The 17,351-nt window shown below is 56.6% G+C and overlaps 1 protein-coding gene across 4 annotated transcripts; it reads left to right on the top strand.

The window, feature by feature from the left end:
* The first annotated feature begins 472 nt into the window (after window positions 1-472).
* Window positions 473-13,498, top strand: TFAP4 (transcription factor AP-4). Of its 4 annotated transcripts, none has more exons than XM_079946200.1 (7): window positions 473-1,874; window positions 9,228-9,393; window positions 9,504-9,602; window positions 10,011-10,181; window positions 10,785-10,925; window positions 11,568-11,723; window positions 12,524-13,498. In XM_079946200.1, the coding sequence occupies exons 2-7, from the start codon at window positions 9,319-9,321 to the stop codon at window positions 12,728-12,730; spliced, it is 849 nt and encodes a 282-aa protein (XP_079802326.1). In that variant the 5' UTR covers window positions 473-1,874; window positions 9,228-9,318; the 3' UTR covers window positions 12,731-13,498. The 4 variants fall into 4 exon arrangements, with proteins under 4 accessions (XP_079802326.1, XP_079802325.1, XP_079802324.1 ...); XM_079946199.1 differs by having other exon boundaries at window positions 473-1,933; window positions 12,536-13,498; XM_079946198.1 differs by having other exon boundaries at window positions 473-1,933.
* The last annotated feature ends 3,853 nt before the right edge of the window (window positions 13,499-17,351 follow it).

Here is a 17,351-nt window from a genome sequence, read left to right as displayed (position 1 = left end):
GCAGGAACTGGGCTCAGGCTGGGTCAAGGCATTTCTGTAGAAGACAGAGCAAAGGGTGGACACGCTTCTCCCAGCTCTCGTTCATTCATTCACCCAGGCACTGTGGACGCTGCTCAGTGTACACAGTTATGTGGCTCTGTATCCTATGTTGTCCCCAGATGTCATCCTTCCTGTCCCAACAGTGAAGCCTCCCAGGGACTGTGATGTTACACGGTCCGGGACCTGTACTTACAGAAGCAGCCTGACAGCTTACTTTAAGGATTGGAAAATATTCACGCAAAACTGCCAGGCATCTACAAGGTGCTCCGAATATCTAATAACCATAACATTTCCTAATAATAACAGTAATCCTTGTTATAAGTAGCAGTATTTCAATTAGGAGGCGCGATTTGGGCGGAACCTGGAAGGCGGATGGGATTGGGAAAGGCGGTGGGCAGGAGGGAGGACATTCCAAGGCAAGCGCGGTCTTCCTGAGCCAGGGGCCAACCTCCAGGAGCCAGGGGAGGGGACGCGGGAAGGGCGGACGGAACTCGCCGCCAAGGCGTCCCTCCCTTACCCGCTCCAGGCCTTCACCCCTAGTAGAGAGCGCACCCTGGCGGGGGAGCAAGTCTCGCACTGGCTTCGCCCTGAATGGGAAGATGCAGCCTTCGCCTGCCCGGGCCAAGCTAGGGCGTGCCGCCTGCTGTCCAGCCTCCCAGAGGAGGGGTAAAGCGAGGGGGCATAGGAGGCGACCCGGCAGCATCCACCAAACCTCCCAGCCGCGCTGGCAGCCCGCCTCCGGGGCCGCTGCTGTCCTGGCCCGCCTCCACCCTTCCCTCCCCGCTGGGGCCCCTGCTTCCTAAGGCAGCCCTGGGATCCGAGGCGCCCGGCGCGCCCCCCTTTGCCCTCCCCTCCCCGGCTCCGGGATTCCCAGGCTCCGGAACCCAGGCTGGGCGGGCAGTGGCGGGCAGCTAGGCAGGGAGCGAGTGAGGGAGGGGGCTGGCCGGCCTCTGAAGTCGGCCCCAAGTTACATGTGGGAAGTGGTGGCTATGACGCAAGTTTCCAGGGGGCCCTGGGCTCGGAGGGAGCGCGCCAGAGCAGCTCCTCTCTGTGCAGTTGCAACCGAAGAAGAAAAAAGCCCGGAGCAGCACCTCAGGCCGCCTTCGCCTTCGCCGGGCCCAGCTGCGCACCCCCGCCCCCCGACGGCCGCCAAGCGCGCAGACCCTGCACGGAGCAGTCCCCGCCGGACCCCGGGCGCGCGGACTGGGTTTCCTCGCTGTGGCTGGCTTTTTTTTTTTTTTTTTGCTACGCTTGCCAACCTGTCAGCTGATGGACCTCATCACCCATAGTGGCGCATGTAGCTCGGCCGCAGCTCGCTCCATTCACGCCGCGCCCTTCAAGCCCGCCCGCGGCCCCCGCACCCGGAACTCGTGGGGAGGCGCGCAGACCCTGGCTACCACTCGCCCCCGGGGGCCAGCGCCCCTCTCGCCCGGGCCTCGCGCCGCCCTGGGGGGCGCTGCAAATAGTCCTTTGTTTACATGCAATTCCTTACTCCGCGGAAGGAGGCCGGGGGAGTGCTGAGTTTTCACCAGCTGTTTCCCGCCTTGAAACAGACATCTGATCAGCTGCAAACACACACACACACACACACACACACACATACACACGCCCGGGGAGGCAGGCCGGAGAGACCTCCCTCCCGCCCCTCCCGCCCGCCTCCCTCCCCTCGCCGCCGCCGCAGCCAGCATCTGGGACCGGCCGATTCTGCACCTCCGTCCGGCGCTGCCCTTTGATTCGGATTTCCATCTTGTATTCTCCGGCGGACCGCGGGACCTGGCTCGTGCAGAGGAGGGGGGCCGATCGCTATGGAGTATTTCATGGTGCCCACTCAGAAGGTGCCCTCTTTGCAACATTTCAGGAAAACAGAGAAAGAAGTGATAGGAGGGCTCTGTAGGTGTGTACTCCTCCTCCCCCTCACCCCCTTCCCACGATTGCAGCCCCCGGCTAGTCCGCCTCGGCAGGCGCGCGTGTGCGCACGCATGGCCCGCGCCGCGGACCCTCTCGCCTTTCTTAGCCGCGGGGGTGGCTGCAGCCCTGCGCGCCAGGCTCGGGCCGCTCGGGGACCCTCCTCCCTCTGAACGTGGGGGCCCCCAGCGGCCCCGGTCACTTTTGTCCGCTGCAGGCGGGCGAGTCGCGACGTTTGTAAATTGCAAACAGACCCACGTGGTTCTGCAGCAGTCCCGGCCATGCTTGGTGCTGGTGGCTTTCCCCCCCCCTCGCTTCCTCCTCCCCCCTCCTGCGGCGGCTTCCTTCCTCTCCCTCCTTCATCGCTCTCTCTGGGCGCCCCCTGCAAGGGGGTCTGGGGGGCCGGGGGCGCGCGTGGGGCCGCGGCGCGGACGGCTACAATGCAGCTAAGCCGCGGCTCCAAGCGCGGGGGGGGCGGGCGGGGAGCCGGGTGGTGTGAGTGTTTGCAGGGAGCGGCTGCAGCGGGGTCGGGGGGGCGTGCTGGAGTCGGGGTGCGGGAGTGGGCGGGACCCGAGGGGCCGGCGCGGCCCTCCGGGAGCGCCGTGGACCCGGGCACGTTGGCGGCCACTCGCTAGCTTGCCGCCCGCGCCCGGGCGCTGTTTACTAGCGAGGCCTGGACGTGACTCTGCAGCCCTCTTGGAGTAGGCGGACCTCAGCGCGCCGCCTCGCGGGAGCAGTAGTTCTCCGTGCCGCGTCGGTGCGGCATTGTGGGAGTTGTAGGCGTGCCTGGGCCACGCTTTACCCGCACAAAGCTCTGACCCCGCGGGCGGGGTGGGCGAGGCAGGCCGGGTGCGGGGCTTTTGGGGGGAGGGGCATCAGAGGTCGCCCCTAGCCTCACCAGGCCGCTGCCCGCCGCACGTGGGTCTCCGCTGCAAACTTTCTGATCTCGTGCCCCTCCCCCCAGCCATAAACCGAAAGCGTCCGGTTGCCCGGCAGGCTGGGTGGGTGGGTAGATGGGTGGTCCGAGATCCGTAGCCTTCCTCAGGAGGCACTTTCTTAGTTTGGCCCGGGTTGCTCCAGATATACCCTTTACCGAAGAGTTATGGGTTAGCGGAATCGCCCTGAACAGTTGTTAAAATGCACACGCCCGCAATTCCGATCGCTAGGAGAAGGGCCTGGGCCTCTGCATATTGAACACAAGCTGCGGGACGGCGATACTGCGTGGGTTGTTCTCTGCGGGTCCAAGTTTGGGACCTGTGGCCCTTTTCCTGCCGTGCTACTTTAGGAGCGAAATGGCTCCCCAGGGCTGGGGCCACGTGCTCTGCGGTCCTGGGCAGGCAAGGCGGGGATTGAGGGAGGAGGAGCCGCAGGCGGTGTGGCCCAGGCTGGTCGACACCAGGGGCTGCAGAAACCAGGTTGGGGGAAGGTTGCTGCACACGTATACACCCCCAACACCCCCCACCCACCCCCGCCTCCCGCACACACCAGGGCTCCCACCTTAACTACTCTTAAGTTCAAGGTGGTGGGCAGTCAGCAGCACCACCCTGAGTGTTGGCCCTTCCCTAAAGACCACCTGGAGGGCTTAGCTGTAATAAGTGGAAAGAAAAAAAAATTCTGGAGCACATAATGCATTGTAGGGATTCGTTTTGCGAGATTTTTCTCACTGAATTGTCACAATCTTCCCCTGAGTAAAGTGGCTTTATGATTTCTGTGTGGGTGGAGGATAGGTTTGGGAAGGAACAGGTAGGGCAAGTGGTGGGGCCGGGACTTGAACTCTGATCCCAGAGCCCTGCTCTTACCCTGAGCTGCTGATTGCTCAGAGGGTGTCTGGGCAGTAAGGAGGTGGGTTGAGCTGCCCCAGATGCTGGAGTGGACATTCTGGGCCTGATCCCAGGCAGGCTTGGTACCATAGGACTCTCTGGTTGCCAGGCCTGGGCCTTGGCCACGTTCTCTCTCGGCCCACTAGGACTCCAGCTTGACCTGTTCCTCTTCCAAGCCCTCCTTCAGAGGAGTCCAGCAGTCCCTTAGGGACCAAGTGCCCCAGGGTTGGGCACGGGGACTACTCAGCTTGTCCAGCTGTGAGACAGTTGTCAGCCCATGCACTGGGTGTGGATTTGGGGCTTCTGGGTTTTTTCATTTTCAGGAGGAGCTGCCTGGTGAGGTAGGATTGAGTGTGGGTTGGGTGGGGCCTTCTGGCCGGATATACTCGCTTCTCAGGCTGGTGGACTTTGCTTCATCCCTCAGTGACTAGCAGGGCTCCCTGCTTCTCTCCTCAGTCTCCCCGAGGGGACAGTACCATACAGCGGGAGGCCGTACCCGACAGCGGCACGCACATAAGCTGTGTGGTTTTGGACATGTTGCCTAACTGCTCTCAGCCTCCCGTAAAATGGAGCACCTGTGAAGTTGGGCCATGTGTGTGGAAAGTGCCTGGTAGCTATTAAGTGGCACTCAGATTCTTAGAAGCAGGAGCATGGTGGTGTTAAAGAGTTTACCTACTGCCTGCCATAGGGGGGAAAGAGACCATCTCTCCTCAGAAGGAGTTAGAGAACAATTAGGGACTTTGGAGTGTGTTGGGTCCCTGATCTGGTATTTACGAGGAACCTACTTCGTGCTGGGATTGAGGACACCACAATGAACGAGAACTTGCTCCTGTTCTAAGAGCTGGAAGTCTCATGGTGCTACAGGACAAGTCAGTTTCCTTAGAGCCATGGGTTCTCCTGGGATCCTGGGTACAAACTCTGAAAAAACAAGGCATCCTGTTATCCTCAGTCTGTCTCCCTTATTTTTTTTCCTCCATTTCTTTTAAACTTCACCACGACCCTATGAAGTAAGGCAGTATTCCCCTGTTTTATAGATGGGGAAACTGAGGCTTTGAGAGACTAAGTGGCTAAGCTTGGGGTTCCACAGCTAGTAAGTGGCAGGGCTGGAGTTTCCACTTGAACCCAGTGCAGGGCTCCCTCTGAGGGGCTGGAGAAGCTGTGGGAAGGGGGTGTTTCTGATGGGAACAACCTGGACGTGGTTTGTTCTGGGACTGAGGGCAGGGTGTATGGATAGAAGCAGTGGGGATGGGCGGGGGCCCTGGGCTGCTTCAGTACCTGCTGCAGAGAGAAGGATGGGGGCCTTGGGCATCCTTGATGAGAGGGTCGTCTTCCTCCTGTCTTCCTTTGGGGGTATGGGAGAAACCCTGTGTGGGTTTTCCCATCTCTGACTGTGTAGACATTGAGTGGTGGGTGTGTGAGTGACTTCAGGGCAGTGTGAAATGAGAGTTCTCAGTGGCTAATTTGAGGCTGGAGCTGGGCAGGGGTGTGTGGGGATTAGGGGATACCAGTTTGCCCTTGGGCTAGGCAGGAGGAACAGGTACAGATCTGGATCTAGAATTGAAGAGCCGGCTTCCTGCTCTTGAGCCTCTGGTTGGGATGTGGGCATTATTCCGGGGGATGTCTTGGGGGCACCCAGGTAGAGGGGGTGGCAGCTCTGGTCTTGGCACTGGAGGCTGGTATGCAAACAGTTACTTGGCCATTGGCTGCCCAGCCCCAGGAGACTGGCTTGCTGAGGCTCTCAGGGAGGGAGACAAGTAAGAGAGAGCATCTGTGGACCAGGCCTCACTGCTCACCTGGGTGGGTCTGAAGTTGATGTGAAGGAGGTGGAGGACCTTACAATTACTGTAAATCATGTTTACTTCTGCAAAACTCAGAAAGAAATGTAAGAAACTTTCAGGCGTTTGCAGAAAAATCCACTTTATCTAGTAGAGTAGCAGCTAGAAATGGTAATTAGCCATCCTGTATAGGAACCCCTGGATGGCCATGATTCCACTCATCAGAACCCCTGGTTAGTCTGCATTCTATTAAAGAAACTTCCAGGGCTATTTAGGTGAGTTGGCCTTGGTGGCAGCCTAAGTCCCTATGAGGAACTGTGGCTTTGGGGTGAAGTCTGTTTTCTGGGACTTAAGTCTGTACTAGGTTAACCAGCAGCTGGTTCCTGAACCAGGAGGCTGGGCTGATGGACTTGGTGGTAAAGCGGACAGGATAGAACATTCGGAAGAGCTAGGATGAGGAGGCCCTTTCTCCCTGCCTGGACGCCAGGCCCCTTCCTTCTGGGAACTTCTGGGCTGGGGCCTTCAGGCCTGGGGCCCTGTGGTCTCCTTTGGTGTCTCCCAAGCTCGTGGGCATCCTGGAGAGAAGGGAGGGGCTGAACGTTGGCTTCCCTGGGCTGAGGTTTCATGGGCAGTTGAGCTGGCTGGTGGGGCTGTGGCAGTGGTGGAGGGCAGTGGGTGTTGAGTTCTGGCTTCAGCCTGGGGAGTTGGTGGGACTTGGGGGCTGGGAAGTGCAGGAGGTGCGTTGCAGCTGTACCCTGCTATGCCCGCTCTCATGGTGTGATCTTGGGCAAGTCATTTCACTTCTGGGCCTCGTCCTGTCCCACCATTTGTCAGGAGGGCCAGGGCGCTGCCTCTTGAGGCCACACACAGGGCTCTGGGAAGCATGGTTATGTGTGAGCCCTCACTAGAGGGTGCCACCCCTGGGTGGCAGAGGAGAGCATTCGTTTTGGCTCCTGCAGGTGCCTGTGGTGCCCTGGTGTGGCTGCCTGACCTTGGACCCTAGATTCCTCATTGCCACGCAGCCACCCAACTGGGTGTCCATGGTAGTCAGACAGGGAAAAATATAAAAAGTTCTGTGAGTGATAGTAAGAGCTAACCTGATGGCAGTGCACACCCATGCTCAATCCTTTCTACAGGGGTGACTGTCACCTGTCTCTCGGGGTGTCCGGCTCTGAGGGATGGTGCAGAGCCCACTCTGCCCTGTGGGTAAGAGCAGGGCTCTGGGATCAGGGTTCAAGTCCCAGCCCCAGCACTTACTGTAGCTGTTCCTTTCCCAAGCGTCAGTGTCCTCATGCCATAAGGCCGCTTAACTCAGAGGAAGATTGAGATGGTTCAGTGAGAAAATTCCAGCAAAGTGAGTCCTTAGCACATTACGTTAAGAACTCAAGACTTTTTTATATTTTATTTTATTTTATTCTTTTGGCCATGTCCCTTGGCTTGTAGGATATTAGTTCCCCAACCAGGGATTGAACCCCAGCCCACCAAATGAAAGTGCCAAGTCCTAACCACGAGACCACCAGGTTAAAACAGTAACTCTATTGCTAGGGTCTCCAGGTGGGCCTTCTGGAAGGGCCAGCACTCAGGGTGACCCAGGGCTGGAGGTGGGTCTCCTTTTTGACCCCTTACCACTCTGGTCAGCTCTGGCCTGTGGGCATCACCAGGGAGTACCCAGGGGTGGGATAAGTGGGGGGGTGGGGCGGTCTCTCCCTGTATCTCCCCAGGGCAGGGATGGGGAAGCTCCCAGACAGATCTCAGTCACTCAGTGGCTTGGCTTCCTAAGGATATTTCTCCCTGTGTCTTTACAGTTTTTTTTTTTTTTTTTTGGCTGTGCTGTGTGGCATGTGGGATCCTAGTTCCCCGACCAGGGATCAAACCCGTGCCCCGTGCAGTGGAAGTGCAGAGTCTCAACCACTGGACCACGAGGGAAGTCCCCCCTCCCCATGTCTTTAATCCACCTGCCGCAGAGGGTCTGGAGGGCACTGCCAGACCCAGGAGCCTGGACTCAGTTCTGATCCACCCCCAACCCCCGCACCCCCACCCCACCCCGCCTGCAAAGGGGTAGGCAAGCCACTGTGTATCAGGTCTCTGACCTGCATCCTCCCCTTTTCACCATCACCCCCACTGTAGGGGCAGGGAAACTGACAGAAGGGAGGTGCCCCTGGCTCAGAAGTGGGGGAGCCAGATGCCCAGCTGTCTGACCCTAAAATTGTGTCCCTCCCACTCTGAGCCCTAAGTCTCATTTGTAAATAGGGGTCGTCGGCCACCTTTCCAGTGCTGTGAGGGAACTGTATCTTGGGGAGGGTCCCAGGGAGATGCTGGGGGTGCTGGTGGAGGACAGGGCTTCAGACACCCAGCAGCGGCTCATGTGGACCCTGCTCCCAGCCCGCCCCCAGCGGACCACCCTCTCTGTGGGGAGAGGAGGCAGAGACCCAGGAGGGGGCAAGAGCGAGTTTAGGGTCCCTCAGGGAGCTGAGGGGGCACAGGTGGGGCAGGCCGGGGGGCCAGCAAGGCCTTGGTTGTATCTAGCTGTTACAGATGTGCTCCTCTCCTAGGTTTCCAAGCAAACTCCTTTTTGCCTAGGGATGGGCATGGGGGCCTGGGCACGTACCTCTTTGAGCCCAGGCTCCCCCACCAATGGAACAAGGCTGCCCAGAATCCTTTCCCCATTCTCCTAGACCCAGAGGTGTGAGCTCTCTTGGCCCAGGCCTGGACCAGGTCACCCCAGGAGGGCCCCTCAGGAAGAAGCCAGGGCTGTGGCTTTGGGTGGGGCTGGTGGCCTCTTCTGGGAGCCCAGCATCTGGAAGCCATCAGTTCAGGGGCGGGGGAGTTGCAGGAGAGGGCCTGGAAGGGGAGCATGCCTCCTCCAGGCCACACACAGGCCCACCTCTCGGGAGCAGTGGCGTTAGGCCCACAGGCCCTGCTGCCGTCTCTGCCTCCTGCCAATGCCTCTCGGCAGGCAGCCTCGCCCCCTACCGCTCGCTGCCTTCTCTCTCACCCCACTGGCTGCCGCTCCTGCAAGATGCAATCACATAATATGCAATAACATCGCCTACTGCATGCTGGGAGCCTCGATTCTCTGGCACAGGGTGGGCTTGCCTTTTGGGATGGGTGGGCTTCAGGGAGAACTGTCCCCAGGGGAGGTTGGCCGGGTCCTCTTCCTGGAGTGAGTGGTACCTGTCTTGTCTTTGAAGCCTTAGCTCAGGGTCTGGGTCCAGGCTGGGGGCTTACGTAGTAGCTTGTGGCTGTGGGGGTGGGAAGGGAGGAGGGACATCTCCCTCAGTCCTCAAGCCTGCGACCTTGAAGGAGGGGGTCTAGGTGCATAGCAAGGAGCTCAGAGGTGTCCCAAGAGCAGGTGTCTCTGATTATCACCTGAGGCCACCTGTATCAGAATCACAGGGATTCTTAGCCATGTGGGTTTCTGGGCCCCACTCAGACCTGCTGGCCAGACACTGGGCTCGGGACCTGGGGTCTGCATGCTTATTTTGACACCCAGGCATCCCAGAGCACGCTACTCCATCAGCCCCCGATCTACTGGGGGTGTAAGCATCAGACAGAGCTGGTATCTTCTGTAGTGGGAGGGATGCCTGTTACACTTAGGCCCCTCTGGAGATGAATTGTAAAGGCAGGGGCCACTGGGGGCAGGGCATGGAGGGCGCCCAGCCTGAGCCTGGCCCTGTCCTCCCCGCAGCCTTGCCAACATTCCATTGACCCCTGAGACTCAGCGGGACCAGGAGCGGCGGATTCGGCGGGAGATTGCTAACAGCAACGAGCGGAGGCGCATGCAGAGCATCAACGCGGGGTTCCAGTCCCTCAAGACCCTCATCCCCCACACAGATGGAGAGAAGCTCAGCAAGGTGGGCAAGTGCCAGGAGGACTTCCTGGAGGAGGTGGTGGGCTGGAGCAGGGAGATTCGGAAAACACTGTCAGCCAGGTTCCCTGATTTGTCTGTCCCTCCTGCCCTCAGGCAGCCATTCTCCAGCAAACGGCCGAATACATCTTCTCCCTGGAGCAGGAGAAGACCAGGCTTCTGCAGCAGAACACACAGCTCAAGCGCTTTATCCAGGTAGCGCCCTGCCCTCCTCCTGGCTCCCTCTCACTGACATGGGTGTGTCCGGGCCCAACCACTGGCTTGGGACTGTGATGTGGCTGTGGGTCCCTTCTTCCCCACTGACCTGCCTACTTCTGGCACTTGCGTTCCTGCCCAGGCCCTGATTTAGCCAGGGTCAAGTGCAGTGGAGTGGGCTCTGGAAGGAACTGGGTGACTTTTGGGAAGCAAGTGCATTCTGCCTCCTTTCCCAGCCTTGGCTGTCTGGTGGATTTGCACACTGGGGCTCCCCAGTGCTGGTGCACCTGGGTTTGACAGCTTTAGGGGGCTGTGATGGAGCTTCCCACCCCCACTCCCGGTGGTGGTGGTGGTGGTGGTGGTGTATGCAGTGTCACAGCACACTCACCGACCCCTTGGGGTCCTCAGGAGCTGAGCGGCTCATCCCCCAAGCGGCGGCGGGCAGAGGACAAGGACGAGGGCATCGGCTCGCCAGACATCTGGGAAGATGAGAAGGCGGAGGACCTGCGGCGGGAGATGATCGAGCTGCGGCAGCAGCTGGACAAGGAGCGCTCGGTGCGCATGATGCTGGAGGAGCAGGTGAGGCAGGTGGGCGGGCAGGTGGGGGATGCTGTCCAGCTCTCTTCCTTTTCTCCTGTTATTTACGGGAGCTCCTGCTTTGTGCCAGGCCTGGGAGAGGGGTGTCCAGTGGGGAGCAAACCAGACAGGTCCCAGTCCTTGGGGGTCACCGTCTGCCTGGGGAGAGATGAGTCAATGGCTCTCACATTGTAATTATGCAGCTGTGATAAAGGCCACACCGGATGGGTGGGCATCAGGAGGGGGACCTGGTCTGGTTCCAGATGGGCCGCCCCATAGCTTCTCTGTGGAAGTGACCTGAGCCGAGGGTGGGAGGGCGAGTCTCACCGCTGACCAGGCAGAGAGGGGAGAAGGGTGCTCCAGGCAGAGAGAACAGCATGGGCAAAGGCCTGGGGCTGGAGGCAGGCAGGGAGGGAGCATGGCATGAGGGGGGCTGCACGGGAGGGGAGCAGAGTCAGGGCAGGCCTGGCTGGCTACGGTCAGGACTTTGGTCTCCACCCCGAGGGTGGCAGGGAGGCCAACCTCAGCAGTCTGTGGGCCCCGAGCTGGGGGAGGCGCCAGGGTGTGGCCTGGGTCCTACCCCTGAGCCTGCCGTTCCACCCTCAGGTGCGCTCGCTGGAGGCCCACATGTACCCGGAAAAGCTCAAGGTGATCGCACAGCAGGTGCAGCTGCAACAGCAGCAGGAGCAGGTGCGGCTGCTGCACCAGGAGAAGCTGGAGCGGGAACAGCAGCACCTGCGGACCCAGGTGAGCAGGAGGTGCCTGGAGGGGCAGTTTGGGCCTGGGCCTGGGCCAGGGCTCTCAGACTCAATGTTGGTGCCTCTGGGTGTCTAGCAGGGTGGACCCCGGGCCTAAATCATGGTAATGCAGATGTTCCTGGCTTCCAGGTGTCTTGCATACATTATTCCATTGAATCCTTGTTGTAGCCCTTTGAGGCCTGAGCTGTTATTACTCCTATTTACTGATAAGGAACTGGAGGCACAGAAAAGTTCAGTAACACACCCAGTATCCTCAGCAGTTTGGGGCAAGGATTTGGACCCTGGCCATCTAAATTCAGTCTGAACTCCCGACCACCACTGTATTTGTTAGATGTGAAGTGCTGGCTTGGCTCTGGAGAGGGAAGGGCCATGCAGTCTTAGACAGCCTAAAGCCCCTCTCCAGGCCACGTTTTCTTCATTCTTAAAATAAGAGGGGTGGGAGGGGTCACAAACTGGACAGCCCCCAGCGAGTGAAGGAGGCCGATGGGCTGGGGTGATCGGTGGAGGCTCTCCAGGAAGTGGGCAGAGGGAGATGGTTTTGGAGGGCCGTCCCACACCCTCTGTGGCGGACAGAAGGGAAGGGGCAGCTCCCAGAACCTTCGTAGAAAGACTGAGGGCCTCTGTCTTGCAGCTTCTGCCCACTCCAGCCCCTACCCACCACCCCACGGTGATCGTGCCGGCGCCAGCGCCCCCTCCCTCCCACCACATCAATGTCGTCACCATGGGCCCCTCCTCGGTCATCAACTCTGTTTCAACATCCCGGCAAAATCTGGACACCATTGTGCAGGTACCTGGCTTGGGGAGGGGCAACGCGTGGGGGGTCGTCCTCTGGGAATGGGCCCTTTGTGGGGAGATAAGAAAGTGGGCGACTGGCGGGGATTGAGACAGAGCTTGAGCTTTGTGGGGAGGAAGTCTGGAAGCCAGATGGGTCTCCATCTCTGCATCTGGGGTGAGGGGCAGAGAGGGGGGACTGGATGGCCCGGAAGACCCCATTCCTTCTCTCCACGTGGCATTTGCTGAGGGGGGTCCTTTGTTCCCGGAGCCCCTGCTTTCAGAGTTCCTGCATCCAGCTCTTGGGTTGGTCCAGGACCTGGGATGGGGGTGGAGGGGGCAGTGACCGGTTGGGTGGCAGTGAAGCCTGGCTTCACTGTCAGCTCTGAAGGTCGAACCTGAAGTCACTATTGTGCCCAGCCTGGGGCAGAGACCTCTTGGGAGGCCCAACAACATTGCAAAGAAACAATTAACCCAAAACGCCCAAACAGAATAAAGGCCATCAACCCCTGGAAATTGAGTTGCACGTAAACCCGAAAAATTGAATAACAAAATTTATAACAGAGACCTTCCATAAGCCAACAGGCAGGCTTTGAAATATATAAGTGAGCGTAAGAAGCTTGTGACTTCACGCAGCTGGGCACTGTCTCCCCTCCAAGTCTTTTTCAGCTCAGCAGAGGGCTTCTGAAGTTTTTCTCCTGACTCTGGCAGGCTGCCCCTGCTTTGCCAGGCTTGCTTCTGGACCTTTCTGGGGGGGGGGGGTGGGTGGTGGGGGAGATGGTGGCTGTCCACATGGCCCCGCCATCCTCATGGCAGCTTCTCTGCCAGGCGATTCAGCACATCGAGGGCACCCAGGAAAGGCAGGAGCAGGAGGAGGAGCAGCGTCGAGCCGTCATCGTGAAGCCGGTCCGCAACTGCCCCGAGGCCCACGCCTCCGACACCGCCTCCGATTCGGAGGCCTCCGACAGCGACGCCATGGACCAGAGCCGGGAGGAGCCAGTGGGGAACGGGGGTCTTCCCTGACCACCCCCCAGCCCTCCTCTCCCTTCTGGGGGCTGGAGGGGGCGGGGCAGCAACTGGGAGACATGAGGGTGAACGAGTGAGGAATTTTTACAAAATTACGGCATCATTTGGGTCTCTTTTATGACCTCTTTTTCAATACTGTAAATCGACCTTTGAGTGAAGCCACCCAACCCAAGGTCCGGGGCTGGGGCGGCAGGAGCGCGTGGCAGCACCGGGACACCTGGGGCTGGGCCTCGGCCCCGGAGGCTGGGGAAGCGGACATGGAGGTGCCTGGCCTCTCTCGCCAAAAAGCATTTTTTCATTGAAACATGTTTTTAAGAACAGGGAAAATCAAACAAAACCCCAAGGTATTTCTGCCCTCCCCAGAGCCAGCCCTATGACCGTCAGTTTTTAATTCCCCCTTCCCTCCTCTTTTTGGTGTTCTTTCTCCTTTAAGCACTTACACGGGTTGGGGGTCTGGCTGGGTTGGGGCTCTCGGGGTCCGGGGGTCTCCGTTGCTTCTCGGTTGGGGTTTGCTGCTGCCCTTCTTCCCTCCCCTCCCTGTCTCAGCACTAGGAATCGCCACTCTCCACCACTGTCCGGCCCCCACCTCTCCCTCCAGGTTTCCCATCTTCCACCCCAAAAAAGTCTTTGTCTTTCTCTTTTTGTTTTGTTTGTTGTTGGTTCTTTTTTGGTTTTAGTTTTGTTTTTGTTTTGTTTTGTTTTGTTTTTTTTTACAATCTTGAGGTCTTTGTGTTCAAGGAGAAGCTATTATATTTTGTTAAGAAAGTGGGGGGAAAAAACCAAGAGGCCACTGTGCCTTTATAAAGAAACAAAATAAAGTTTGTACTTTGTTTTTTAGATTCTGTGTCTCCTGGATGTGTGCTGTCATGAGGAGCTGGCGAAGGCTTCCTGGGGTAGCGTAGGGGGTGTTCTCTGGGCCCACTGGAGGGGATTGGATGTGGGTGAGTGTGATGACTCCCCCAACTTATGTGTGGTGTTATGATGAGAAATTGGCGTCCTTAGATTCCCTGGGTTTACTCTGGGGATTCTGCAAAGATGGGAGATGGTGTTGGGGCTGAGGTGAGTGGCTCCCAACTCCTCCTTGGTGGGAGGCAAGGAGAGAATGAACAACCACGCCATAGGTTCCTGTCTCCTGGAGAAAGGACACAAGATGCTCAGTGGTCCTGATTGATCCCTAGGCTTTGCAACTTCCTCACCTTGTGTAACCTCTTGGAACTTCAGTATCCTCATCTGCAGAAGAGAAGTGAGCACTCCCTTATGGTGCGGTGTTTAAGAGCTCAGGTCCTGGGGTTGGTCTGCTGGTGATCAGATCCACCTTGGGCAAACCACTTGATCTTTGAGACTCAGTTTTCTCTTCTGAAAGTTGAGAATCATAATGGCACAAGGACATTACATCTTAATTGGTAAGGAGGTGGTCCTTTAAATTCCTTAATCCTCCATGACCAGAGATTGCTTTATAATGTGTCCCTCTTGACCTGCTTTTCCTCAGGTACATGACAGGTACGTGGGGACTGAGGCCAGAGAGGAAGAATAGCTGATTCACATCTCACCCCACAATGAATGCCTCCAGACAGGAATTTGTTGAATAGAAAGGCAGGCAGGAGCCTGCATTTTTTTTTTTTTTTTAAGAACTTTTAATACTTTTTTTTAGTGAAATTCACATAACTTAAAATTAAGCATTTAGAAAGGAACAATTCAGTGGCATTTACTACATTACTATGCTGTGCAACCATCACCTCTATCTCATTCCAAAACATTTCTCACTCCAAAATGAACCCCTTACCCATTAATCAGTCTCTCCCCATTCCTCCCTTCTCTGAGCCCTTGATAACCACCAATCTACTTTTTGTTTTTTAGTGTTTAAAGAAATTAAAGTGTAATTTAACTTCGGTAAAAATTCACTTTTTAGTTTTTGCTTGTGGGAGTTTTGACAAATGTGTAACCATCACCATAATTAAGATATAGTTTCTTCATCCTTGTGTTCCCCTATGTCCCTTTGTGGTCCACCCAGACCCTGGCAACCACCGACCAATCTATTCCTATGGTTCCTATAGTTTTGCCTTTTTCAAAATGTCATATACTATAAATATATTCATTTACAGTATATGACATTACATATTTAGCTTGAGTCTGGCTTCTTTCACTTAGCATTATTACTGTAGTTTTCTCTTTTGGGATATATTTAGATATATTTACATAAATTAAATGCGTGTTTGAGGGAACCGTCTTCGCTAGGATATGGGCAGGGACGCCCCTTCCCAAGGCCAGCAGAGCGACCCCTTTTGGCCAGGTGCAAGGCGCGTCCGACGGGTTCCAGGTAGCTCCTGAGAGGGTCAATAGAGGGCGCTATGGAACCAGGACGTCTGGCCCAGCAAGGCGGAGGCTCCGCCTCCTTCCGGTGTCTGTGGAACTACGCAGTTCCTATAGGCCAGAGGCGCGGCTCAGGGGCGGGGCCAGGGGAATACCCCAAGCCCAGACCTGTCGTGGCGCGCCCAGCGGCCGTAGGCTGTCTCACCAGCAGGCGGCGGGAATCAGGGGCGCGGCCTCCGTCCCGCCTCTTCCCGGACTCGCTCCGCCCCGCCCCTCGGTGCGCATGCTCCTTGGTGCCTCAGGCCATCTCGCGCGCTCCCGACTGCAAGCTCTTCTGGCCCAGGCTCGGCCCCGCCCCGCGCGCTCTCACGCACGCTCCGCACGCAAACGCTGCGAACCCGCCGTTCCTGCGTGTCCTCCGCGTGGAGGCGCTCGCCGGCTTTCCCGCTCGCGTCTCTCGGAGGACGCGGCCACGGGTGGTGGGGCCTGCGCTGCCCGGCGGAAGTCCGGCACGCTGCACACGTGACTTACGACGGTCTAGAGGCAGCGGTCAGAAAGGAACAAGAGACGTTAATTTTAATAGCACGTTTCCTTTTAACCCGCAGTGTCTGAAACGTTGCCATTTCCGCACAGGTGATGAATGCAAGAAACTACCCACGAAGTATCTCATTCCTTTCTTCCTGCCGACTCTGGGAGCCCTGTGTGTATCTTGCACTGGCTACACCTCCATGGGTACGGCCGCGGGTCCGGGCGTCGGGGGCAAGTGGGAGCCAGGCCAGGGGGTCGGAAAGGGCACGGTATCCTGCGGGCAGTGCGGACACTGGCCTGGGAGGAGGAAGAAGTGGAGACGATGTGGGAACCAGATCGTAGAGGACTTCCAAGCCACGCTAAGAAGCTTGGACTTTATTTTTTGTGATGGGAAGGGGTCTAGGAGAGACACGATCAATGCAGAGTTCAACAAAACCTGTCTTAAAAACCTTTTTATTGAAGTACCGTATAAAGTACACTCAGAAGAGGGCTCATAACTGAAGTGTTTGGCTCCGTGAATTTTCACAAACTGAATATACGCCCGTGTAGCCGGCACCGCACCAAGCCCTCAAGTGGTTTGCTTCTTAAAACTTAATTTTTGGAAGTACAGAAATGTACAGGGAGGCCCCCTGCACCCTTCACCCCGCCTCTCCCAGTGCTAGCGTCTTGTTTGCCTAATGTATGGTATGGAAACCAGGTGATCGCTGTCAGTGCCCACCACAGGGCTTATTCAGATTTTACAGTTTTACATGCTCTCACTTATGTATGTGTGTGTACAGTTGCTCTGTACCATTTTGCAGCAGCAGTGTTTGAGAACTGGAGTTGCTGTGCAACCTCATCAGCACTTGATATTGTCAGATCATTATATTTTTCAGTTTTTTTCCCAGCAAATTTGGTAGGTGTAGAGTGGAATCTCACCACAGTTTTATTTATTTATTTATGTTTGTCCACACAGCCTGGCATGCGGGATCTTAGTTTCCCGACAAGGGATGAAACCTGCACCCTCCACAGTGAAAGCACAGAGTCCTAACCAGTGGATCATCAGGGAATTCCCCACAGTTTTAATTTCTGTCACTATAGATTAGTTTTGTCAATTTAATTAATTTATTTTTAAATTTTGGTCGTGCCACACAGCTTGCAGGATCTCAGTTCCCTGACCAAGGATTGAACTCCAGGACACAGCAGTGAAAGTGCTGAATCCTAATAACCACTAGACCACCAGGGAACTCCCTAGTTTTGTTTATTTTAGATCTTCATACAAATCATACAGTATATATACTCTTTTTGTCTGGCTTCTCTTAATATAATTTTTTGAGATTCATGTATGGTTTTGTGTATATTAGCAGTTTGTTCATTTTTATTGCTAAGAATATTGCATTGTATGAACATACCACAAAGTTGTTTAGCCAGTCACCTAACAGTGGACATTTAGGTTGCTTCCAACTTAACGGCTATTATGAATATATTTTAGTAGATGCTGTCCCCCAAATAGATTGTGCTAGGCTATTGATTCTGCCACCAGTGTGGCTGTGGAGGGACATTCTAAGCGTGTGACTCTCTTTGGTGATGGTTTCTTCGGGAGAGAGCTAGGCATTCTTGGTTCCTGGTGGCCTCCCTCACCCTATTTTAAGGTCTTTGTTAGGGATTAAATCTCATGGGAAATGTATGTCTGCTCTGATCTCAAGGATCATTACATTACACCGTGTCCTCTTTGTGAAGATCCTCAGAAGAAATTCCTGTTGAGTCTCAGCAGCAGAAATAATTTCAGTTCTCCCGAACA

This window comes from Stenella coeruleoalba (genome assembly GCF_951394435.1).
Source record: "Stenella coeruleoalba genome assembly, chromosome: 15".
Lineage (NCBI taxonomy): Eukaryota > Metazoa > Chordata > Mammalia > Artiodactyla > Delphinidae > Stenella > Stenella coeruleoalba.
This window is presented reverse-complemented; position numbering and strand designations above follow the sequence as displayed.